The sequence below is a fragment of the Dipodomys ordii genome, unplaced genomic scaffold (assembly GCF_000151885.1).
Source record: "Dipodomys ordii isolate 6190 unplaced genomic scaffold, Dord_2.0 Scaffold153, whole genome shotgun sequence".
Lineage (NCBI taxonomy): Eukaryota > Metazoa > Chordata > Mammalia > Rodentia > Heteromyidae > Dipodomys > Dipodomys ordii.
In genome coordinates, this window is record NW_012267369.1 from 24,573 (window position 1) to 49,621 (window position 25,049).

General features: G+C 49.0%; 1 protein-coding gene across 1 annotated transcript in view; it reads right to left on the reverse strand.

Moving 5' to 3' along the window:
- Zxdc (ZXD family zinc finger C) overlaps positions 1-25,049 on the reverse strand; it is a 37,035-nt gene that overhangs the window by 3,011 nt on the left and 8,975 nt on the right. Inside the window, exons 6-9 of the mRNA XM_013032295.1 lie at positions 23,008-23,178; positions 18,883-19,568; positions 17,129-17,213; positions 1,035-1,204 (exon numbers count right to left, since the gene is read on the reverse strand). Of these exons, the coding sequence (XP_012887749.1) occupies positions 1,035-1,204; positions 17,129-17,213; positions 18,883-19,568; positions 23,008-23,178 (1,112 nt within the window). The remainder of the gene's footprint in view (positions 1-1,034; positions 1,205-17,128; positions 17,214-18,882; positions 19,569-23,007; positions 23,179-25,049) is intronic.

The window sequence follows — 25,049 nt, forward strand, 5'->3', positions numbered from 1 at the left end:
CCTCCCACCAAACCACCGCCAGCCCCCCAGCCTGGCCTTGCAGCCGCCTCCCACCAAACCACCGCCAGCCCCCCAGCCTGGCCTTGCAGCCGCCGCCTCACACCTCTGAGTCTGCAGCCCCGCTCCTTCCCTCCACAAGGGTTCCTAGGATTTCAACTTCCTGACTCAGTCTCTAGGCTGCCCAAGTACCAGAACCAGGCCTGCTCTGCGCGTCTGCTGCAGTAATCTACAGTCCCAGAGCATCTGTGACGAGGGGGTGCCTGTGATTGGGTCAGGTCAGTCAGAACGCCAGTTCTAGTCCCTTCCTTCCCTGCAGTTCTGGCTCCTGGGCAGAGGCTGGAGTCTGAGTGGCGGCGGGCAGTGCTGGCAGCACCACGCACAGGCTGCCGGCCGCAGCTCTGCTGAGCCCACAGAGGTGGCTGGCCTGACCTTTCGTGGCTTGCTGAAGTAGCAAAGAAAATGGACACACAGAAACCAAGTCGCCCACTCTGAGCCTGGCGGTGGCACTTGCTGGCACTGGCCGGTGAGCTTGCGTGTGGTGGCAGCCCAGCAAGCCCTTCATCCGGTCCTGGCTGCCGCAGAATCCGTGGGGGTGGGGGTGGGGGAGGCGGGGTGCACAGCCAGCCTGGGCTCCCCAGACTTTGTTAGCACAAGAGAGGTATAGCAGGAGGCCCTTGGTCTCTCCCTTGGAGGGGGGAGATCAGGGAGGGGCGGCCGGACACCGGTGAGTGCAGGGTAAACCCAGTGTGCTGGTCTTAGCCCAGGCGTGGTGACGGGCTGAGATGCAGAACTGGACTTGGGGAAGTCGAGGCAGGGCTGGGGGCGGAGGCGGCCACGGTGGGCCTGGGGATCAGACAGGGTGTGGGGCCTCCACCCGGCCTGCTGTTGGCACGCGGCCCCCTGCTGTACCTGTGTCCTGGGCCCCCCATTGTACCTGTGACCTGGGCCCCCCGCTGTACCTGTGTCCTGGGCCCCCCATTGTACCTGTGTCCTGGCCCTCCCATTGTACCTGTGTCCTGGGCCCCCCGCTGTACCTGTGTCCTGGGGCGCTGGGCACCAGGTGCGTCAGCAGCCGAGGCTGGTCCTGGCAGATCTCCGTGGGCCACCGTGGGGCTCTCACAAGCACCCCTGCCCAGACTGGTGTGGAAGGAAGGAGGGCTGTTCTGGCCACTTTCCATTTTTCTTTGAGATGACTCTGAGACTTCTAAAAGGAAACAGATAAAACCAGCACATCCGACATGGGCTCCAGGGTCAGACTCTTGTCCTCCGCCGGGCTGCACCAGAGACCACCACCGCTCCGTTACCTGGCCTTTAGCGGAAACAAATGAGCCCGCCACCATTCCGGTTAGAGAAATTGGAAAACACACCACGGGTCTCTTTGCGGAGCTGGGCTGAAACCCGGGGCTCACAGCTGGAGGGCAGCACCCACGCCCCAGCCTCTTCCTGCAGCTGCTGGGGTCAGGCAGGAGACTGGAGCAGAACTCTGTACGAAGCACACGGGGCCACCAAGGGGGAAGGGACTCCCCTCCCCGGGACTTCCCCCGATTCCCAAATCATCCAGCCAACAGGTTCCTTCCAAAGTCATTATTCATAGGCTTTAGAAACAGGCGTTAGAAAAATACAATGACTGAGGGCCAGGGAAGGCCCCACAGGCTTCGGAGGGCACCTGAGCGGCTGGGGCTCAGCACTGGCTCACCATGAGGCCTCCTTCGAGCGAGGCCCAGGGGTCCTGGTGTCCAGGAGACCATGTCTACCGCCCTTCCTGGAGGCTGGCCACAGCTGCGATGACTGCCCCACACGGTATTCACACGAGAGTAATTTAATCTGCTGAACTGCAGGCTGGCTTTAAACTGTGATCCTCAGATCTCAGCCTCCTGAGTAACGAGGATTATAAGGCATGAGACACAGGTTCCCTGCCGTCAATGTAAAATGTGCGTGCACTTTACCATGAGTTGGTTACAACTCTGCAGCTGAGCTTCCTTCCTGCAGGGGGTGCCTGCTGGAGGCCAGGCAGTGAGGCCTGGCTTCAAGGTCACAAGGCCAAGCTTCAAGGTCACACCTGTGTGCTCTTCTTCACATGAAAGTCTCAGTTCTTTTTTTAAATTCTAGAAAATGTACTAAAATATATTTCAAGAAATGTCATAAACTCACTGGTTAACATGGCTTTTTAGGTTCCTTTTTTTTTGTACTGGGGCTTAAACTCAGGGCCTTATGCTGTTTCCTAGCTTTTTTTGCTCAGACTAGTGCTCTACCACTTGAACTACAACTTCACTTTTGGCATTTTGTGGGCTAATTGGACATAAGACTCTCATAGACTTTTCTATCTGGGCTGATTTCAAACTATGATCCTTAGATTTCAGCCTCCTAAGTAGCAAGGATTGTAACCAGTCACTAGTGGCAGTTTTGTGTTACTTAAAAAAAAAAAAAAAAGCAGATAAGGCTGGGCACTGGTGACTCCTGCCTGTAGTCCTAGTTACTTAGGAAGCTGAGATCTGAAAATCACCATTTGAAGCCAGCCTGGGCAGGAAAGTTCATGAGACTTTTTATCTCCAGTTAGCCACCAAAAAGCTGGAACTGGAGCTATGGCTCAAGAGATACAGTGCTAGTCTTGAGCAAAAAAAGCTCAAGAACAGGGCCCAAACCCAGGACTGGTAGACACACACAAAAGCAGACAAGGTTTAAATGATGCTTAGCTTTGGAGTAAGGTAAGGGCTGAAGGCACAGTGCAGTAGCAGAACATGAACGTAGCAACAACAATGCCAAGACACCATTCCAATTTCCAGCACCAAAACAACAACAACAAAAACAACTCAAGAAAACTTGAGCCATCTCTGTTGATTTTGTAACAATTCAATGGCACATGTGTAGGTCCTGGCCTAAGTCACCCATGAAACAAGAGAGGTGGCAGGCTGTACTCTTTCCCTAAAGATGTTTGGCATGGAGGCCAGTCAATCATGAAGTTAATTAAGTGCTCAAAATCAATGACAATCCCACTACTTTTTATTTATTTTTTTGTTGTTTTGGTGGGTCATGGGGCCTGAACTCTGGGCCTGGGCGCTGTCCCTCAGCTCTTCAGCTCAAGGCGAGTGCTCTACCACTCGAGCCATTGCACCACTTCTGGCTTTTTCTGCTTATGTGGTGCTGAGGAATCGAACCCAGGGCCTCATGCATGCAAGACAAGCGCTCTACCACCGAGCCACCTTCCCAGCCCCCACTACTTTTTTCGACAACATGATTCTATTAACAGAAGACAAGACACAGGCATATACTACTAAAAACCTAGTAAGCAGACCACGGCTCTACTTCTGTCAATAAAGGGCTGTTAATTGTGTACCAGGAAATAAGATGGACCATAAGAAGAGTATTTCCCAATCTGAGATAAACTCGGTTTTAACTTCTGTTTATTAGCACAGTTAATCTGAAAGCAATCACCAATGCTTGTTCACCTGTGTCTAACTCAGCTCTCTGGGGCCCTGCGGCTACCAGTTACCTTCCCAAGTCCCTGGCGCTACCTGGACTGCAGCCTTGGAGGTTTTCCTTTGCGGCTTAGAACTCATTGTAGGGATGACAAGCCCCAGGCTTACTCACTCTCAGATGTATCCTTCTGGAAGGAAACATGTTTGTTGATAACAGAAGATTAGGAAAATGAAAGCAGGCCTCAGTGAGACCCTCGCAGGATCCCCTTGAAAAATCTGCATGACAAAGGGCAGGCTGGATATGGCTTCCAGTTAGTTTTGTTCTTCTATATGTTCTTCTATAAAAGACACTTAGCTGAGCTGGGCGCCAGTGGCTCACACCTAGTTACTCAGGAGGCTGAGATCTGAGGATCACAGGTCGAAGCCAGCCTGGGCAGAAGAGTCTGTGAGACTCCTATCTCCAATAAACTACTCAGAAAAAGACAGAAATGGTGGTGTGGCTCAAGTGGTAGAGCACTAGCCTTGAGCACAAAGAGGCTCAGGATCAGCACCCAGGCCCCGAGTTTAAGCCCAGACTGGGGGAAAAAATAAAAGACACTTCACTGAAGTCAGTTGCTTGAATTGTCTCACTCGGTGCTCTCAAAGATGAGTTTCTATGCGCATGTTAGGCAATGTGTCATGGTAAAAGTGTGGCTTGTTTTTTTCTGGAAAGTAGAGGAGGACTGCTGAAGGAAAGCGGGTGAGAAGCCACAGCATCCTCTCACGTGCATCTGTTTGGGGAGAGGTCACACATTTAAGACAGGTGTCGGCCTGAATCTCCTCGCCCGGTCCTGCAGGTGAGCACTCACCAGACGCTGCCAGACGGCCACAAAGGGAGGGCAGAGGAGAGGGCTGGGAAGCACAGCCACACCCGTGAAAATCACTGGGAGACCACAGCAATGCCCCTGACACTTGGTAATGGGCCCTAAGCAGTAGAGAGGCCTACTATTAATTATATACTTCCTGGAAGTATATAAGTCCTGGAAGGCAAGCAGGACTACCTCGGGACGCTGAGACACAGGCACACTGGGTCGTGACAGTGACCACAGGGCCCTGGGACCTCACCGAGGGTCTGAGGGAACATGGCCAACCACAAGGAAAAGCTTGGAAACCCACAAACCAACAGTGCAGACTCCTGAGCGGGAGGAAGGCCTGAGATCAACCCCCTTGAAGAGGAAAGCAAACAGCCAAGTGGTATGTATGTAGGCCAGGTGTGAAAACCACACAATCCAGTCCTCGCCTTTGAGCTCCTGCTTGAACCCAGCTGACAAATCTACCTCCACTGCTGAGCCGGAAGAATTCAGGGAGCCAACGGAAGAGCTGGGCTGCACGGAGGCAGGACAGATTAGGGAAAACGAGGCATGGTAAAGGCGACCAGGAACGAAAAAAAACAAAACCACAGCCTAAAGCTAACACAGGAGATTCATCTTCACTCAACTTCCCTTAAGATTAAAGGAGGGGGTGGGGGGAGGTGAGGGAGGGTAGGGGGTGGAGTGGAAAATGTAGTTGAGGAGGTGGGAGGGAAGGGATGGTAGGGGGAAAACAAAGGAGGCAACAATGCTTGATGAGAACTGTACTCATGACCTTGCTCACGTAACTGTAACCCTCTGTACAGTATTTTCACAATAAAAAAACTTATTAAAAAAAAAGATTAAGGGACCAAAGTCATTTTCAGACAAAATGGGGCAGGGCAGATGAGGGAAAATAATGTGAATGGCAGCCAGGAATTTAGAAAGTGTGTTTAGAAACAGAACTATCACTGGGCACCGGTGGCTCACACCAGCAATCCTAGCTACTCAGGAGGCTGAGATCTGAGGATCACAGTTCAAAGCCAGCCTGGGCAGGAAAGTCCTTGAGACTCTTATCTCCAATTAATCCTAGAAACCTGGAAGTGGTGCTATGGCTCAAGTGGTAGAGCGCTCACCTGGAGCTGTTGGGTGCAGGGACAGCACTCAAGCCGAGTTCAAGACCCACAGCTGACAAAAATAAACAATGATCTTCTTTGTTTTAACCCTTGGACTGCTTCATAAGCTGTGGTGTTAACACAAGGGGGAAAAAGGAGCAAGAGCAGCTCTCTCCATCTGACTTTGGCTGCTGGCCCCAAGCAATTAATGTGTTGGAGAAACAACATCAGAAAAAGACACGTGTCCTGGAGAAGCAAACACTCAGGACAAAGACTCCGCCTGGCACCACGTGCTTGCCGCCAAGGAGAAACACCAGGTTTCCAACACACGGCGGAATGCATGCTTTCCTGAAAGGCAGGCCCACACACAATGAGCAGTCTGAGACCCGGAGCCCAGGTGGTAGCAGTGAAACGCGACACAAGAGCATCCGGAGCAAAGACGCTCAATGTCAGACCTTGCCTTTATCATATCAAGAGATGGACGTCAAAGTGCCCAGGGTGTGTCTCCCTCTGGGAGCACCCACAGTTAGAGTGTGCCCCTCCCTGCCTTTGGCTTGTCTGTCTGCTTGCTCACTCATTCAATAAAGCGCTGCCAGGTTTTCTTGCCATTACAACTTGTCCAGGCATTCTCACTATGTGATTGAGGTGTCAAGGATCCTAAGAGGGGAACTTCACCCCTCACCCGCACCCAGTGACGGCACGTGTCCACCACACGTGGGCAGCCATGGTGGGCACAGTGCACACGGTCCTCTGGGAGGGATGTGCAGTAGTCCAGGGGGCTCAAAGGGCTCCATTATCCCTCCCCTCCACACCACAGTCTACGAACAGGGCACAGGGCACAGGACCGAGGGGCTTCTCCCCAGCTCCCATGGACAGGAGACTTGACCCCGGACACTCATGGATGAAGAATGTCGGGCCTTACTTCCACAGCTCTTTATGTGGCAAGCTCCATATCAAAATGACCATGACACTCAACTGGACTCATTCACAAGGAATATATTCATATTGGGAATGGCGTGACTGGCAAACCCTTAACAAATCAGGGGTTTCTTTGGTCTTGTTTTTTTAGTGCTGGTAACCAGGGCTTGAAGTCAGGGCCTCAGGCTTTTTTTTTTTGAGGGTTATGGGGCCTGAACTCTGGGCCTGGGCACTGTCCCTCAGCTCTTCAGCTCAAGGCTGGCACTCTACCATTTGAGCCACAGTGCCACTTCCGGGTTTCTGAGATGTTTATTGAAGTCTCAAGGTCTTTCCTGCCCAGGCTGGTTTTTAACTGTGGTCGTCAGATTCAGCCTCCTGAGTAGTTAGGATTACAGGCGTGAGCCACCACACCTAGCTGTAAAGACCCCCCACACCCTTTTTTTTTGGGGGGGGGTCAGTCATGGGGCTGGAACTCTGGGCCTAAACGTTGTCCCTCAGCTCATCAGCTCAAGGCTCTGGCACTTGAGCCAGTGCTCTTACGTAGCTGTTTTGCTCAAGGCTAGCAACCTACCGCTGTAGCCACACCTCCAGTTCTGGCCTTTTGCTGGTTAGCTGGAGGTCAGAAGCTCTTAGATTCGTCTGCCCCAGATCTCAGCCTCCTGTGTAGCTAGGCCAGCGGTAGTTTAGCCTGGGTGCTAGAGCTGCAAGGACTGTACAAGGAGAGTGAACCGACACAACCCGTCTGCCCCTCACCTGCCTCTCCCCTCGCCACCGCCTGGCACATCCAGGCCACTTCAGCGACTCCTCAGCCCACCTTGAGTACCCCTAAGAGTCTCCGGGACTCTAAAGGAACCAGACAAAATGGGTAAACAGAGAAGCAGCAAGCATTTCCACTCAGCAGACCTAATTCAGGACCTTATCCCGCTCAGCAGGCCTGTCACTAGTGATCTCAAAATGTCCTTATTGTAAGACCTATTTTTTTTATTTTCTTCTTCCCAATTATTCTAACAATCTAAAACATACTATTTTATATAGCAGTAAGACTGTGTTAGTAGCTGTTCATGGGTCTTCTATTACTTGTTTAAGATTTTTGTTGCCATACTGGGGGCTGTTTATGCTAGTAAGCATTTTCTCACTCAGCGCCTCCCTGCAGCCCTTCGGTTTTTACTTCCAGTCAGGATGCTGTCATTGTCCTTGGACTGTCCTCTCAGTTTGTGATGATCTTGATTCTGCCTTCTCCCGTCTCAGCATCAGGGGTCTGAGCCCCTCCCGGGCTTCCTGTGGGTCTCCTCTCCTCCGTTTGAAGAGCGCTCCTGGTAAACCATCACCACTTCCTTCTTAGCTGGACTCCTCTATACGCCATGTATTACTGGACTTCTCTTCAGTCAAGTGGCGAGTAAGTTCCTGACAGCCCCCACCCGCGTGGAACCTTCTGCACCCATGGTGACAGGCCCAGGAAGAAGGGTAGGAAACCCGTGACTCACATGTCCACGGTTCTTGGTGTAAAGAGAAGGATTATAACCATTAGAATGCTCATTTATGGCTGGAGTCCACTTTGCAGCTCATCCCTCTGCCGCAAGCTGGTGCTGGGGTGGGCTGAGGGGCAGAGGCCACCCCCATGCTACCAAACCTCCTGGGAAGGGAATACAGGTCTGTTTCCAAGTGAGGACACAAGAGGCTGGGAGAGCTCACACGCTGTCCCTCGAGGAGTCTTTTAATTACACATTGTAGTGGAAATGCCCATAGCACGCTCACACACTCACACACACTCACACACGCCATGCGTAGATATGCCCTTCCTCTTTTTTTGAAAATATACATATGAATGTGTCTATCAATAGCTTTTTGTAGACTTACCAGAAACACAAAGTGTGTGGCTTTATTGAAAAACATGAGTTACAACTATTTCATCACAAGCAGTTCTGCACACAACACTGGCTGGCGCATGGTACCTTCACGTGGCTCCCTGGATATTTCTGTACATCAGATTTCAAAAATAACTATGATGGGACATTGTGCTTTTTTTGGGGGGGGTCTTGGCAGCATCACCAAAGGACCTTTTAAAAATGCCAGCTTGAGCGGGCACCAGTGGCTCACGCCTGAGGTCCTAGATACTCAGGAGGCTGAGATCTGAGGATCGTGGTTCAAAGCCAGCACAGACACAAGTCTGTGAGACTCTTATCTCCAATAAACCACTCAGAATACTGGAAGTAGTGCTGTGGCTCAAGTGGTAGAGCACTAGCCTAGAGCTGAAGAGCTGAGGAACAGTGCCCAGGCCCAGAGTTCAGGCCCCATGACCGGAAAAAACAATGCCATGAGGCCCCTTTCCCCTCACAGGCCCTGGGTCTCCATTCCCGCAAGCCGTCCCATCCTCATGTCCCACGAGGCTTCTTCAGCATTTGGATCTGGTGTTGCTTTGGGGCAGATCGGGACTCACAGACATGCTCACAAGGCATCTCCCTGTAAGTTCCCTGGCACGTGCACGTGAGGGGGAACAGCAGACTCCCTGGCCAGCCTGCCTATATGATGCTGGGAACGAAACCCTGGGCCCCAGTGGCTGAGTGCACAAAGGGCTGGGTCACGGGATCTCCCTTCTAGGGCCATCATGAGATCACATGCGGTCATGTGCACACACACGTGTACACTGGCTCCGATGATAGCCTCCCAAGAGCCTTGAACTCATCTTCATTATTCCGTATGGAGTCTCCATTCCTCACTGGAAGGCCAGTGAGCACCACCCCTTCCAGACTCGAGGACAAGGCCGATCCTGGGTCTGTCTCTCAGGCACTGGCTCTGCACATAGGGCACCCTGCCACACCTGAGTTGTGGGGACCTTGAGACAGGTCTTAACGGAGCTAAGCCTCCAGCCCGTTTTTTCTTTTTTGGGGCAGTAAGGAGGAATGAACCCAAGGTCCTTTCTTTGCTAGGCACAGGGCTCCGCCAGCAAGCTTTATCCCTTGTCACTTTGTTTTTCGACTGGACTGCAATCTTCCTGTTTATGCTTCCCACATGCTGAAATGACAATTGTGAAACACGGCACACAGCTTTTTTTTTTTTTTTTTGCCAGTCCTGGGACTTAAACTCAGGACCTGGGCATTTTCCCTGAGCTTCTTTTGCTCATGGCTGGCGCTCTACCATTTGAGCCACAGTGCCACCTCCAGCTTTTTCTGTGTATGTGTACTGAGGAATCGAAGCCAAGCTTCATGTGTGCTAGGTGAGCACTCTACCACTGAGCCCCTGTCCCAGCCCTGCATCCAGCTTTTTATGGGTTGATAAGGGGCCCAGGCCAGCCTTGAAGTTAGATCCGCCCAATCTCTGCCTTCCAAGTGGCTAGGATCACAGTCACGAGCCACTGTTCCTGGCTGCCAACCACGGTTCTTCCTGTGGAGTGGCCTTGGATTTCAGTCCTTCAGGAAGAGGCGGCGAGCCCTCGACAGACTTTTTCTTCCTCATAACCATGTCAGTCAATAAGCCCTACTGGCTGTCTTTGAGGCAGTTCCAGAACCTATCCCCTTGGCAAGTTGCTGCTCTGACCGGACACTTATTTCTGTTTGAAAGCCACTGATTGCTTTCTTTGCTCCCATGCTGCCTATTAAATGCTTATCAGGTAAACTGGAACGATCTTCCTGAAAATGTCATTCTCCCCCTTCCAGTGGCTGCTCGACTCTGGCAACTGGGCCCCTCCGCTCTGGCTCCTCTTCTCAGGGTCTCAAGCCCTTTCTGGACTATTTATTGGTTTAGGTAGAAGGGAAGTTGTCTCCTGGGACAAGCCCCGATGGCTCCCCCATCACCTCCTGCAGCTGTCAACTTCCATGCGGCCCAGTTCAGATTGCGGCTTCTCACACTCCCTCCCTGGCCGGCTCCACCTCAGCCATCCTTTGGTTCACTCTGTTTACCAGTAGCTTCTGCCGGTCCCCAGCAGCCCGCAGGTGAGAGGATGCCTGTGCTTCTCGCCATCTTCTTGATGCACTGTAGGGAAGGGAGCCACCTGTCTCTCATTCAAACTCTGTGTCCTGTTCCTTCAGGTCCTGCCCGGCTGTGAAATTCCCCGTGCAGAGCTGGTAACTCGCGGCAGCTGTAAACTGCACTGACTTGTCAGAGGGCTGCCACCGCGTGTGCTTCCTGACTGTCCGCTCCAGCTGATTCTTCTGGGTTTCTAACCAACAGCCGAACCAGCTACACATTGTTTGCTTCTTCCTTACAATCTATTTCAGTTCTTTTTCTCGGTTTATTTCAAATGCAAGAACCTTCCAAAGAGACTATGACACAGAGGGTAATACACCTGTGATTCCGGTACAATCGCAAGGACACGGGCGGGAGGCCTTTGGTAGCTGACATCACTGTACGCTTCTGTTGAGCTAAAGAATCCTGTTTTCATCACTGATGTGAAGACCATCAATTGTTAACATCAAACAAAATCTCTTGAGAAAATTATTACTAACAAAATTCTTTACTGACCTATGACTGCGATAAATCAGTCCACAGATTTCCTACCAGTAAGTCATTCTCAAGCTCCAGTTGGGCCAGCATGTACTGGGTATACTAACAGAGCCTAAAACATTTCCAGCTGTCCCTGGAAGCCGCCAGTCTGCGGCTCTCCTTTCCACCCTCGGCCAGCACGCACGCCACACATCCTGTGAAAATGACCATCATGAAACACGTGTGAGCCCGTGACATACCCATGTTTCCCACTGCTCACGCTCTCTCTGGATGACCATGATTTGTTTTTCTGGAAATTTACATATTCTGTTGCAAATACTGAAGCTTATTACACAGTTGGGATGATATGACAGCAGTGTTCTTATGCTTTCTCTTTTCTCTGGGTCAAACTGCTCAGGCAGAATTGAAAAGCAGGGGCTGTGCCTACTTAAGGGTACGTTCTGCTTGGCTTACATCAAGTCCTTGAAATCTGCACAGGTGGTTACAGCTAAGTCTGAATCTAAGGCTTCTTGAGGCCTATTCTTTTCCATCTTGAAACAATAGCTAATTGGGCTTGGCTTCCTGTCTTACTGAACTCCAAGGGATGTGTAGCACTTGCCCCTAGCATCAGCCACGTCCCTGCGTTCTCCACAATGTGGAGCGGTCAGCAGCTATGCCCTTAGTGCCTCTCAACATGCAGCGGTGTCAGCTCCGTCCATCTCCACAAAACTCCTAAGTCACTGCTTTTACAAAGGTTACAAAGGAGAAAATGCGCGCGGGCAAGCTACTTTCTCAGGAGTTTAAATTTATAGCTAGATGGCCACCAATTTTTCTATAGCTTATATTTTTTCTGTTATCCATTTTTCAGTGGGCTTTCTTTTTTTTGGGGGGGGGGGGAGTCATAGGGCTTGAACTCTGGGCCTGGGCGCTGTCCCTCAGCTCTTCAGCTCAAGGCGAGCGCTCTACCACTTGAGCCACAGTGCCACTTTCAGTTTTCTGGTGGTTAATTGAAGATAAGAGTCTCACGGCCTTCTCTGCCCAGGCTGACTGGGATCCTTAGATCTCAGCCTCCTGAGTAACTAGGATTATAAGCGTGAGCCACCGATGCCTGGCTTCTTTTGCTTTCTAAGTAATTTTCATTTTGCCCCTTACAACACTATGTGGAAAGCACAGCACCATCAAGCTTGTGTTCTCAGAGAAACTTTGACGTTGTTTTCCTCATGCCCTAATTTCATGAACATGCCTTGGACATGTCACAGGATCTATCAAATCAACATTAATCCCATTAACAAATATCCTCCACAGCCTCATTTTTTTCTGCTGGATCTGATCTGAAAACAATCAGATGAATGAATCACTACAAGGTGTTATTCATCTAATTCTCCTAGATTTCTATCAGTTTTTAATTATGTTGATATCCTAAGTTTTCAACTGAACATTCATACAATCATGGGTCTTGGAGCTCAGCTGTGATTACACATGAACAACCCAAACAGGGAGAATCTTCACTGCCCAATTCCTTGAATTCTACAACTTTTCATGTTAATGTAAACCAGGGTTTGTTCTGCTTTACCATTAGTCTTCCCCGGTATTTCCATACAAGGCCCAGCTCTTCCGGACAGCAGCATGCACTTGGGATTTGGCTTTTTGACATACCGCGTTCTGGACTCTCGGCCTTTGTGTTCACAGTGACATGCATATCCTCAGGTTTCTGTTTCAGTGTGTCTTGCTGCTAACTGCCCCTTTTGGTGAGCGTTACGATATGCCACAGCCATTTATAGTTCTGAAGTGGGTATCATTTGTTTTAGAAGTCCTTTTGATGGCAATTTAAAGAATAAATGGGAGCATTCTTATGAAGATGAGTTATTCTGATGAGTGGAGCTCTATGTGAGATGCAGCAGCCAGTAGCCTCTCATTCCTGCACTCACCATGGGCGCGCCACAGCAGCACCGCAGGTGAACACATGCAGGAATGAAGTCTTGCCTGTGCTGATGGCTGCATTCCACCAACAATGCAATTTCACTGTGCGACTCCTGCTCTCGACTGACTGTACAGTCCACTCACAATCTCGAAATTCAAGGACCTCCAAAAACTAAAACTTCCCCCTAAATTTGGGACCAACATTTAGCAACAAAACTGATAAGAAGCTGCTAACAGTCTTATTTCAGCCCACTTAGATGAATATATTTTACTAAGTGCAATGCATTAACAGACTCAGCTTGTGGGTTAGTCCGGGTAACTACAGCCTCGACCACTGGCAGCACTGTGCAGGGGAGGTGGGCGGTGCGGAGCACATCTAAGGATTCATATCCTGACCTGAATGCCATTCTCCAAGAAAGTAACCAGAGTCCTCTGGAGAAGTGGCTGATACTATCTGGGCAGGACAAATATAAGGTGAGCTGGGGGGTGCCAGGAAGAAAGTATTAAAAAAAAGAAAAGAAAAAAGGCAAGCCAAGACAAGAACACAGACAAAAGCCACTGGACACTATGAAATAAATGCTAATAAAGTATTGATTACAATCTGAAGAGTAACAAGAATACCTCTGAGTTCATACTAACACTAATAGAGTGTATAATAAGTAGGAAGGTAGAGCCAGCTCTTCATAAAGAAGAATTCTAATTAATATTAAGTGCCTGAAAATGAGAGGAAGAGAAAGTCATCAGCAGAACAGGATGGTAACACCACAACAAAACCCACTGTTGTATTAGATCTCAGTAGGAAGTTTAAAGAGAAATGGGGTATGTGCAGTGCCCCACGGACCCCTAAGAGCAGGTGACTGAAAGGACCTTGGTACACCTGCCTCGTAAGAATGTCTTTGTTTCCCTGGGGCCACACTAGACAGCCAATGCCAAGAGTGCACAGGAAGTGCACAGTGCAAAGCCCTGATCACACAACGGATCCCGCTGAGCACTGGACAGCTCGCTGCAGGCAGGTCTCCCAGCTGGCGGTCCTGTGTACCAGCACACTGTATGCACGGCCAGGAGAGGACCACTGGGAAGCTTTGAGCTTGGAGGATCTGGCCCAAAGCCCTTTCCCAAGATGGCTTCAGTCTGTGTCCCTTCACTGCAGCAAGCCAAGTACAACAGCTTTGGTGAGCTCTATGGATTCTAGAGAATGACTGATTCTAAGGGTGTGCTTGGGGGCCCCACTTTGCACACTATCTTAGATGATCTGGCTCAGGATAGCCACTTACTATAAGGGAAGAGCGTTTCCACCATAGGAAGCACACGGGTACCACCTCTGCTAGGACTGCAAGTCAACACGGTTGTATCGCTAACTCCAACAGATCACGAGAGCACATCAAGAGACCTACACAGAGAGCCGGTGCACAGAGCAGTGGAGCCAGCCTCTTCAAAGGCATCACAATAGGCAAGGAGGGCTGAGCTTGAGGAGTCCAGAGAGCCCCAACAAGAGGACATGAGTGAGGAGCAGGATGGGCCCAGGGCAGACAAGGACAATATGCATGCCTGGTTAGAGCAAGGCGAGCCCCTCCTTAACTCCAGGGCTGTGGTAAGGAAGCTCTCAGCTTTGATGTACGGCAGCACCACGGGCAGGGGGCTAGGCTGGGCCACGGGCATCCCAGCTAGGAACACAGAGGCATGATAACAGAGTACTGCCATTCATGGAAACATGTTTTCTGTAGTCTTAAATCACAGCAAATAAGAGGCCGGGAGAAAAGAAAAGCACAACTGGCCCTGAGGACTCTGTTAAAGGAACCCTCGCCTCCATGTGGATTGGTCACAGTTCTTCTCAAGAGGGTCTGTGGTGGCGAAGCCAAGCGTTTTAACTGCCTTCACACAAGAAGCCAGGGGCCGCAACCCTACTTCTCTTAAAAAGTCTGTAAAATGCTTAGGGCAATGAGTAAATTCCAACACTTGCATCACCACTGGAAGATGCTGAGAAACCAAGTCTTGATACTTGATTTAAAAAAAGACTCATCTGGATGCCAGGAGCTCATGCCTGTAATCCTAGCTACTCAGAAAGTTCAAACCTGGAAGACCAAGGCTTGAGACTATCACCAAGTTTAAGACTCCATCCCCAAAAGAACCAGCAAAAAACCAATTTGGAGACATGGCTCAAGTAGTAGAGTACCAGCCAAGCAAACAAGCTGAGCAAGCACAAGGCTGAGTTTAAACCCCAATACTGGCAATACAATAAAATTAAAAAGGCTCCAATATCCCCACTATCTGATATGAATTATAGCTCAAAGGGGAAGAACTGACAAGTTGCTTTTTCTGTGAGTACGTTACATAATAAACAGAGAAGTGCAGCATTAGAGCACCATTTCTCTGCACAACCCAACTGGTGAGGCTGAGTGCAGATCACCGGCGACTGCTACCGCTCTAGGACAGGGCCTCTGGGGAGTGCCCAGCATCACTGAGAAGGGGTTTTATTGTCCCACTCCAAGCATGAAGATGCAACTACCAATGTGCAGGAGACACACACACACAAAATAGAAACGTATGTCACGGTGAGGCAATCAACCAAAGCCTCACTACCAAACTAGCCGGCTGTTTGCAACAAACCCGGGAGAGGAGACTGACAGCTGTAGAACAAACCCAACAGCTGAAAGGGATGCAGGATCATATTTTGGATTGTGACTCCAACAGATTTATCAAAGTTCTTTTCATGAACTGAGTGATGGTGGTTCATGCCTGTAATCCCAGCTAGTTAGGAGGCTGAGACCTAGAGGATCACAGCTCAGAGCCAGCCTGGGCAGAAAAGGCCTCAAAGTCCACCTCCAATTAGCCAACAAAAAAAAGCCTGGCTGGAGAGATGGTACAAATAGTAGTGTGCCAGGAGTAAGCAAGACAATGAGTGTAAAGCCCCTGAGTCCAAGCCCTGGTATTGGCAAAAAATGTATATATATATATATATGAATATGTATATATATATATACATATATATATATATATGGCATTTGAGACAACTAAAATCTGAACATTTGCTAGATTTTAATATGAAAGGTAAAAGTGGCAACAGTACATGACTATGGTTTTTAGATGTCTTTTTTTTTTGGGGGTCTGGTCGTGGGGCCTGAACTCTGGGCCTGGGCGCTGTCCCTCAGCTCTTCAGCTCAAGGCTAGCGCTCTACCACTTGAGCCACAGGACCACTTCTGGCTTTTTTCTTTTTGCTTATGTGGTGCTGGGGAATCGAACCCAGGGCCTCATGCATGCGAGGCGAGCGCTCTACCACTGAGCCACCTTCCCAGCCCCAGATGTCCTTATTTTTTAAAGATAATCCTAAACATGAATGAAAACAATAATTTAAAAAAACCTTACCATCTGTGTTGACACTACACCGACATAATGCAGTGAGCAGAACACACGCGGAGCACCCGAATGTTACGAAATGCTCTTCTGCAAGTTCACAATTTTCTATCACGTTCAACAGAGGCACTTAGTTTCTACGTGAACTTTGCTTACTTTGACTGCCACATTTTCTTCTACTGAAACCTCTAAGTTCTATGCTGGTACTTTATAAACTATAGAGGGCTCCTTTCCTAAATCACAACACATATACAACAGTTACTTCAAGATCACAACACTCACAACAGCTACTACAGGGTAACACATACAACAGCTACTACAGGATGACAGCACTCACATACAACAGTTACTATAAGAATTTGCTTTGAGAAATTTCATTAACAAAAATAGTTATTGTAGTCTTCTTTAACATTTTGTCTTTTTTCCTGAGAAAGTCTCACTTTATAGCCTAATTTGGCCTCAAGCTCGTAATCCTCATGTCTCTAACTCCTGAATGTTAGAATTACAGGTGTGAGAGCCTGGCCTAGAGTTATTTAAAATAATAAGCTATCATATCGCTAAGAATAGAAACAAGACATAAAATTAAACCCCAATCCTACATACCCATTAAATTTTAAATGTAAGAGATGATTGGAATATATCAAACATAATATACTGAAGTAACAATATTTCAAAATGGCTTTCCAGTTTTCTTTAAGACTGTGTCCCATATTTAATTTTCAGAAGGGATGGGTGTGTGTATATATAAGGCTACAGATGAGCAGGTTTTACTTGACCCACTTGTTTTATTATTAAGTTGTAACCCTGGCTATCTGTCACCAACCTGGAGCCACCATGCTAGATGAATATGCTGGCTTGCCACTCAGTGACCCCTCTGACAGACACATGGCCTCCTCATTTATCTTGGAACCCTTCTGGGCCACTTACACCTGGGGTTGAAGCCCTACCTGGCACAGAGCTGTTGGTAAACCAAGCATGTTCACATAGGCTGGCGATCTGGTTACTGTTTATCTTAAGCCCACACAGAGCTGGAGCTGACAAAAGGACATTCTGAGCATAAAACCAAGAATATGCAAATGCCTGTTCCGAGTGCCTCCTGGGCCTGAGCATGACACAAGAGACGCAGCCCCTGGGCACCAGCACTGCAGCGCCCAGCCTCACCTGCATCGCTCCCAGCTCCTTTCTGCTTTTTTTTCTTGACTAGTTGAATGGCTCGGTAATCAGTTCTTGCTGAGCCCCCACTCTCCTGGGACCAAAGAAAAGCGTGTCAGTCACTTGATCTACACAGTAAAGGAAGGCAGCAAGGGAGCTACAGAAATGTCTTAAGCCTGCTTCTGGAACACCTTGGAGCTCCAGTAATCACATCAGCGCCTCCACCAAAGGCAAGAGACAAACACTACATTCAGCTGCAGAGTGAGAACAACATACAGAGCTTCATTATCTGGAGAACTAAAGTTTATTTCTCCAAAATCTCAATTGTATTAAAATATTTTACATTAAAACTATTATAAAATAAACTGCTTACTTCCCAACTTTTTCAGTACACGGGCTTCCCTTAGTGCTAAGATTAAGTCATGACAGCCTGCCCCAAGGATTCGCACTGTCCACAACCTTGACCAGCAACTAGGGAGGTGTTAATGGTAGAGGCCACACTCCATCTTTCTCTCCCACACCCAAAGAGTAAACATGTCACCGAATTCAGCTAGCTGACTCAGGGAGCCAAACAGTATCCAAACAGTGAACTGCTGAAATTGGTGTACACTTCATAAGAATAAGACTTTCATTCTTATCACCAGAGAGGAAAAGAAAGCCCTCTATAGCTCAGGACATACCTGTAACCCATTCACTACACACCATTTGTATTCAGAGAAGCTAGGGAGCCCAGCATCACACAGCTAGCGAGACAATGGACAAGGGGTGAAGACTGAGTTCCCATGAGCTCTTCTTTCTCCACCCACAGTTAGGCCCAAGTGCTTGGTTCCCAAGGATCCAGTGCAGGGGACTGGCTTCCTATGCAGCTCTGACCTTCCATCTCTGCTAGCCACTTGGTGCCTTTCAACCACATAGCGAGCCAAAGCACATGCTAGCAAGTGTGCCTCTGCCACAGGCTAGCAGCTGGGATCAGAGAGACTATGCTTCTCTCAAAGAAGAACTGGAGGCTGGCTCCAAAGAAGACCAGTTACTAAGTCCCCTTCACACCTGATCCGAACACGGAAGACTAACATTTTAAGGTGTAGGAAAATATGAGTGAACATTTTAAGAACATTGTCACCCACAAAATCTAGCCACACCACAAAGGCAGATCCTGCATGATCATTTCCTCTGCAGACTTAGGAAAGGCAAAATTCTCTCCAAGAATCATTAAATTACATTAAATGTATCGCTGATATAAATACGATTGTAGTAACTGTCCAGCCTCAATCTTGGAATAGTCGTCTAAAACTCTCCAAGATCAAGGGCACATATATCACTTAACCTTTTTTATAATTCTAACTAAAAAAAATATTTTGGCATGTTTAAAATTTTTCATTGAACCTTAGTTTATGCTACAATTCTTCCTCTTTTACGACTTGTCATTATGTAAAGCGCACAGAGAGAAAACATTTCAACATTATGAAATGTACCAAGAATTTTCAAAAAAACACATTGTCACAGATTCACACAACTAGAAGGGACCTTAAAAGACATGTAGCCAAATCCCCTTATTTTAGAAATAACTGAGAATTTAAGGCTCAAATAGTTTGATTTGCACAAGGTCATTAGTCAGTTCCAGATTTCCAGACTTATAGCCCAGGGCTCTGTCCTTTTGCAAACCAGTAAGGAGAGTCTGCATAGAAAGGTTTGGTTCCCAGTATCCTTAGAACTGAGTGACAGAAGTGAGCTATGAGCTGGGGACTGAACAGAGTGCTTCATACCAAGTAGAGGAGGCCGGTGCCTGCACCGGGCGCTGTGTCTTTCTGAGCACTGTGCCCCTCTGCTGGGCTGGAGAGCACAGACAGGGGCAGCACTTGACTTTCTTCATGTTGCCTGGCCACCGTGGGGACAGGAAGTGAGTCATGCTCCATCTTGATTGGAGCCAGCAGTTCTGGAACACTGAGAGTCTCTTGGGAGGTGCTTGAAGAGGCTGGTGTGGTGACAGGTACTAAGTTACTGGTGGAGGTCAAAACGGATGTGTCTTGAGCTAGGTTCTTCATTGGCAAAGCCACCAAGCAGCCTACTGCTCCTGAGCTCATGGCTTGTACCTCATCTGCACCGAAGCTGCCTGGCTGGAGAACTGTGGCTGCTGTCCCAAGAACCAGAGGGCTGTCCAGACTTGGAGGAATATCACTGTGGGCCACCAGAACCAGAGGGTCCATGGGCCCTAAGGAACTATTATTTGTAGGGAGACTTGCTCCCAGAGAGGTGCTCACAGAAGTAACATCAATGGTCAGGATCCCAGAGTTCAGTGCCTCGTCTGACGCACCTGCTGAGCTGCTCCCTTGGGCAGGTGTGTCAGAGAAAAGAGCTGCTAGGTCTATGTTGCTGAGCTCACTTTGGCTGGGGCTGTTCAGCTCGCTGCTAGGTGTGAGGGAACTTGGAGCTTCCAGCTGAGGTACGAGATCTGCAAAAGGAACGAATATTCCAATTACTCAGGACCTCAAAGGATTAAGAAATGTTGCTGAATCTCACGGAATTAGCATGCAACCCCTCAAGTCAACACTGGCTCTGCGTCCTCTGGACTCTACCGTTTATCCCAAACATCCCACTGGTCGCACAGTACTAGCAACTAACTGATGGATGATAGGAAAAGGGATGATTGAAGACAGGTTAGGCGCTTCAAATCCTCAGGCCCACACGGATTTCTCTGGACCATCTCGGGAAAATCAAGGAGAATAAGGTTGGTTGAGTGGAAAGCTTCAGTTCTAGGCAAATGCACAGACCTTAGGCCTTCTCAGGTGCCCAGAAGACGGGCCCCCTTCCCATCACAGGTCCAGCCTCTAATTCCCTCCCTTCTCACAGAGTTAGTCTGACTCACCTGCTCCAGTAGCACCCAGCAGTGCCAGGCCCTTACTCAAAATGAGGGGATTACAGAAACAGTTCTAACAAACCCTTCTTCAGCAGGAGCCTTTGAAATAATTATTTATTACTCAATAAACCACTCTGAATAACCAGAAAACCCTTGGGAGAATAACAAACATAAATATACTTCAAAAAGTTTTAGGGTGGCAGGGTGGCTCACGCCTATAATCCTAGCTACTTAGAAGGCTGAGATCTGAGGATCACAGTTTGAAGTCAGCCCACCAGAAAAGTCCCATGAAACACTTATCTCCAATAAACTACTCAGAAAAAGCTGGAAGTGGTACTGTGGCTCCAATGGTAGAGCGCTAGCCTTAAATACAAACAAGATCAGGGACAGTGCCCAGGCCCCGAGTTCAAGCCCCACAACCGGCAAAAAAAAGTTTTAGGGCTGAAGACATGGCTCAAGGGGTAGAGCACTTATCTAGGCCCAAGGCTCTGGTCAATTCCTTAGTACCAGGGGAAAAAAAAACACCGATGAACATTCTAGATGAGGTTTATCGACACATACGTGTCAAGTACCCCAAACTGAAAGAAAGATGTAAGCACTGAGCAAACATAATTGGAACACAATGAGCCAGGGCAGAGTCCAACAAAGCTTTGATGCTCAACTGTGGCAGGAGGAGCTTTCTGGTTCTGCTCCTTCCACACCAACTCTCACTAACCACCAACTTCTACTTTCCAAAGGCAGATAACCACTTAGATGCATGCTGTAATCTACTCTAGACAAAACCAAAAAAAGAATCAAATTTAGAACTTTTTTAGTTGTCACATTAAAAAATTTCATAAATAAATAATGGAGCATTTTAGAAGTAGCAATATTTTTGAGAAATTCTAATTGTAAACCTATCACTTATTCAAAAACTACCTTGAGGATTCAACTGAGGGTGAAGTTAAGAACAATCTCAGTGTGAACAAGGTCACCAATTTATATTAATTTTTTACCCAGCCACTTATTGATTCCATAAACGTCACCTAGAGAGCTGACATGTGCAAGGACACACACATGGACACCACGCAAACGGTGTAAGAGCATCAAGAGCAAATGCTGAGGGTCACAGGCATGCGAGTAGAGATCCCAGCTCAGGTCCGGGCTCAGGTCCTTCCTACTCTTGTGACCCTGGTCTTTGTCCAGACATCAGAACAGGGCCACCAGGAAGGTGCACTGAACCTAAGGGCCTGGTGCAACCCCACAGTAAGCAGGTGTTGAGAGTTCCTGACTGCCCCGACAGCTGGCAAGAGGCAGTACAGCGTAAGCGTGAGACTGGGGCGCACAGGGTGTTATTAAAGGAGAGCTCACAAACAGCCGGAGAGTTTAAAGTGAGCTCATCTAAGCAGCGCTGAGCCCGTCAGCTCCTGTACCGGTCAGGCTAGAACAAGGGAGAGGAAAGGACGTTGTGAGCCATGGTATCTGAGAGTACAGGCAGAGGTGGAGAGAGGGACCCGAGGACAGAGGCCTGCACGAGCAACTACAACACCGACTGCCTCAGGCAAGGCACGCATTCCCATCCTTACGATAACCACCAGGGAACTTCTTCAAGGACAAGGCAGAACGGCAACTGCTGAGAACTGTCCAAGTGTCACTGAAATGAAGAAGAGGACAGACAGAAACCTTCACTGAGCTCCACCCGCACAGAACTCCGTGCTAGGCACTGTAGCATCAGAACTCCGCACTAGACTAGACATACCACATCAGAACCCCGCACTAGACTAGACATGCCACATCAGAACCCCGCACTAGACTAGACATGCCACATCAGAACCCTGCACTAGACATGCCACACCAGAACCCCGCACTAGACTAGACATGCCACATCAGAACCCTGCACTAGACACTCTCACGTCAGAACCCCGCACTAGACACTCTCACATCAGAACCCCGCACTAGACACTCTCACGTCAGAACCCCGCACTAGGCACTCTCACGTCAGAACCCTGCACTAGACACTCTCACATCAGAACCCCGCACTAGACACTATCACGTCAGAACCCCGCACTAGACACTATCACGTCAGAACCCCGCACTAGACACTCTAATGTTAGAACCTCGCACTAGACACTCTAACATCAGAACCCCGCACTAGACAGACATCTAACATCAGAACTCTGCCCCAGGCACTGCACATCAGAACTCCGCACTAGGAGACACTTTACGTCACAACTCTGCAAGAGGTACTTTTGCAAGACACTTCGTTCCCTCAGCTACTGGTTCCCAACTCAGGAACTTCAACTGGGAAGAAACTGCCTGTGGCGGCTGTTGTGCTTCCGCCATGCCTCCAGGCCATAGTGAGGGCTGAGTTAGACTCACTGGTCTCCACAGACTTGAGCTTAAATTACCTCTTCAGCTGGCCAGGACTTCCTCAGCCAGATCCTACCACAGCAAAACCCTACCATACCCCAGAGAGCAGGGTCTCTGGAGTGCTCTAGGGGACAGATGGCCACTGCTACTGCCCAGAGGACCATGGACGAGGCTTCTAAGTCCCAGGCCGCAGGGGGCCAAACAGCAGGTCCTCTCATGCTCAGAACCCTCCCTTTTCACGTGTCTGGACTACAGTGGCAGTGTCTTTCCTCCTCCTCCTCCTCTAGTTCTCAGTGCCTTGCCTGGAAGGCGCTGGGCTGGAAGGCTTCCTGCCTCCTGGAAGAACTAGACCACTGCAGTCTGGAATCTACTTCCTGCAAGACTAAGAAAGACAGTAGGAAGCAGAAAGATGAGAGAAGATGCTGGAAACACTGGAGGACATTAGCCCCAGTGGGAGACAGGTTAGAGCCTAATGCTCGGGCAGGCTCAGGACGTAAAGACTGAATGTCCTCCAAGGGAGAAGAGGGAAGGACAGAAGAGTAAGGGCAGAAGAAAGTGGCATGAGAGGAAAGGAGGTGCAGGCAATGCCAGCTGCCAGTGCTGGGGGGTGAGGAACAGCATTTGTTCCCTCACACAGGCTTCAGTGCATACGTCCCTGCGGCCGCAGGCACAGGGAGGCACAGACCTGGGCGCGGGCTGTGCTGCCGCACCACGTGTGCCTTCATGCTGTGCTTAGAGGTGAAGAGTCTGCTGCAGCTGGACACAGGGCAGCGGCTTTTTGGAGCCCCCACATCCTGCAGGTGCTTCTTTGAGTGAATGTACAGACTGCTGCGAGCTGAGAAGCGAGCACAGCACCCTGAAACAGAAAGGGGAAAGTGTTACTCCTGAGGGCGCTGGGGGAGTGGTGAGGAAGGACGATTCCTAGTCAGGTCAGGATGACAAGACGTGTTCCCCAGCACTGGTGCTGGCGAGGGTGTCCACCAAACATCCACAGGAGGAACACCACAGGACAGGAATGAACCCACAGGGAGTGAGGCCATGCAGCAGCAACATCTAAGATTCAGTGTGACTATCAGACCTCATAACTGCCTGCGATGCATCTAAACACGTCACAAAACTGTACTACCATCAACACTGCCACATTCAGAGTGGCAACCATCCCAGGAACCAACTCCTTTCCTGTTGCCAGTGCCCTGCTCATGGCCAGGTCTCACGAGCAGGGGGCAGTGAAAGGACTTGTCCCTGGTGCATGCCAAGTGCCGCCCCTAAGCAGACCCCGGGCAGAGGGAGCTGCTTAGCAGGTGGCTCGGCTCAGCTGGCCATCTGCTAACTGTGGGGCCTGGGGCAAGTTGTTTATCCTTTCCAGAACTTCTTTTTCCTTCCTGTAAAATGAGGATAATACTTTAAAGGATTATGACAGGGTCAAATAAAGCTATAGCTATCCACACACATGACCTGGAAAATCACAAAGCCTCATTTGAAATGAAACTGGAGGCAGTCAAGGCCCTTACTTCTCTGATTCTGGCCTAAATTTACAGTCAATTTTCTTATAATAGCCCCATTAGGCCCTGGGCACAGCAGCTTCTTTGTCTGTCCCTCTCCCCTGAAAAAACATGCTTCAGCTAGACTGTAAGTTAGTTGTCCACAGGAGTTACACCACTGTGATCCACAGCAGTTTTTTTTTAATTGCTGGTCCTGGGGCTTGAACTCAGGGCCTGGGAACTGTCCCTGAGCCTCTTTGTGCTCAAGGCTAGTGCTGTACCAACTGACCCACAGTGCCACTTCTAGCTTTTTCTGAGTAGTTTATTGGAGATAAGAGTCTCACGGGAGGGGGTGGGGGTCTGGGAAGGTGGCTCAGTGGTAGAGCGCTTGCCTTGCATGCATGAGGCCCTGGGTTCGATTCCTCAGCACCACATAAGCAGAAAAAGAAAGTGGGAAGTGGCGCTGTGGCTCAAGTAGAGCACTAGCCTTGAGCTGAAGAGCTGAGGGACAGCCCCCAGGCCCAGAGTTCACGCCCACAACCAGATCCAAAAAAAAAAAGAGTCTCACAGGTACTTTTTTGCTCAGCTTTGAACTGTGATCCTCAGATCTCAGTCTCCTGAGTTGCTAGCAGTACAGACATGAGCCACCAGCACCAGGAGACCACAGCAGATTTTATTTCTTACAACTAAAGATAATTAAAAATTCAGGAACCATTGGAACCATTAGGTGCTGGTGGCTCATGCCTGTAATCTTGGCTACTCAAGAGGCTGAGATCTAAGGACTGGCTTTTGAAGCCAGGAAGACTTAAGACTCTTATCTCCAATTAATCAGCAAAATGCTAGACATGGAGGTATGGCTCAAGTGCTAGAGCTGTGAGCAGAAGAGCCAAGCAAGAGTATTTGGCCCTTGGTTCAAGCCCCAATACTGGCACCAAAAAATAAATAATTGAGGAATCACTTATCATTAGGGTCTTGATCACAGACTATGGTAGACAATCTAGTCTTACTATTGGCTAAGACAACATGGGAAGGTGAAATTATACTTAATACAGAAGATCTCAGAAAACATCACCTTAAGCTTCTCTCTGCAATCTACAATCGTGGGAAATGTAGTCTTGGATTTCCGTTGTTGTTGTTGGTACTTGGGTTAGAATTCAGTGTCTCATACTTTCCAGAGATGTGCTCTAGTGCTAAGCCACAACTCCAGCTCTTATTTGTGATAATTATTTTTATTTTAAATCTACTT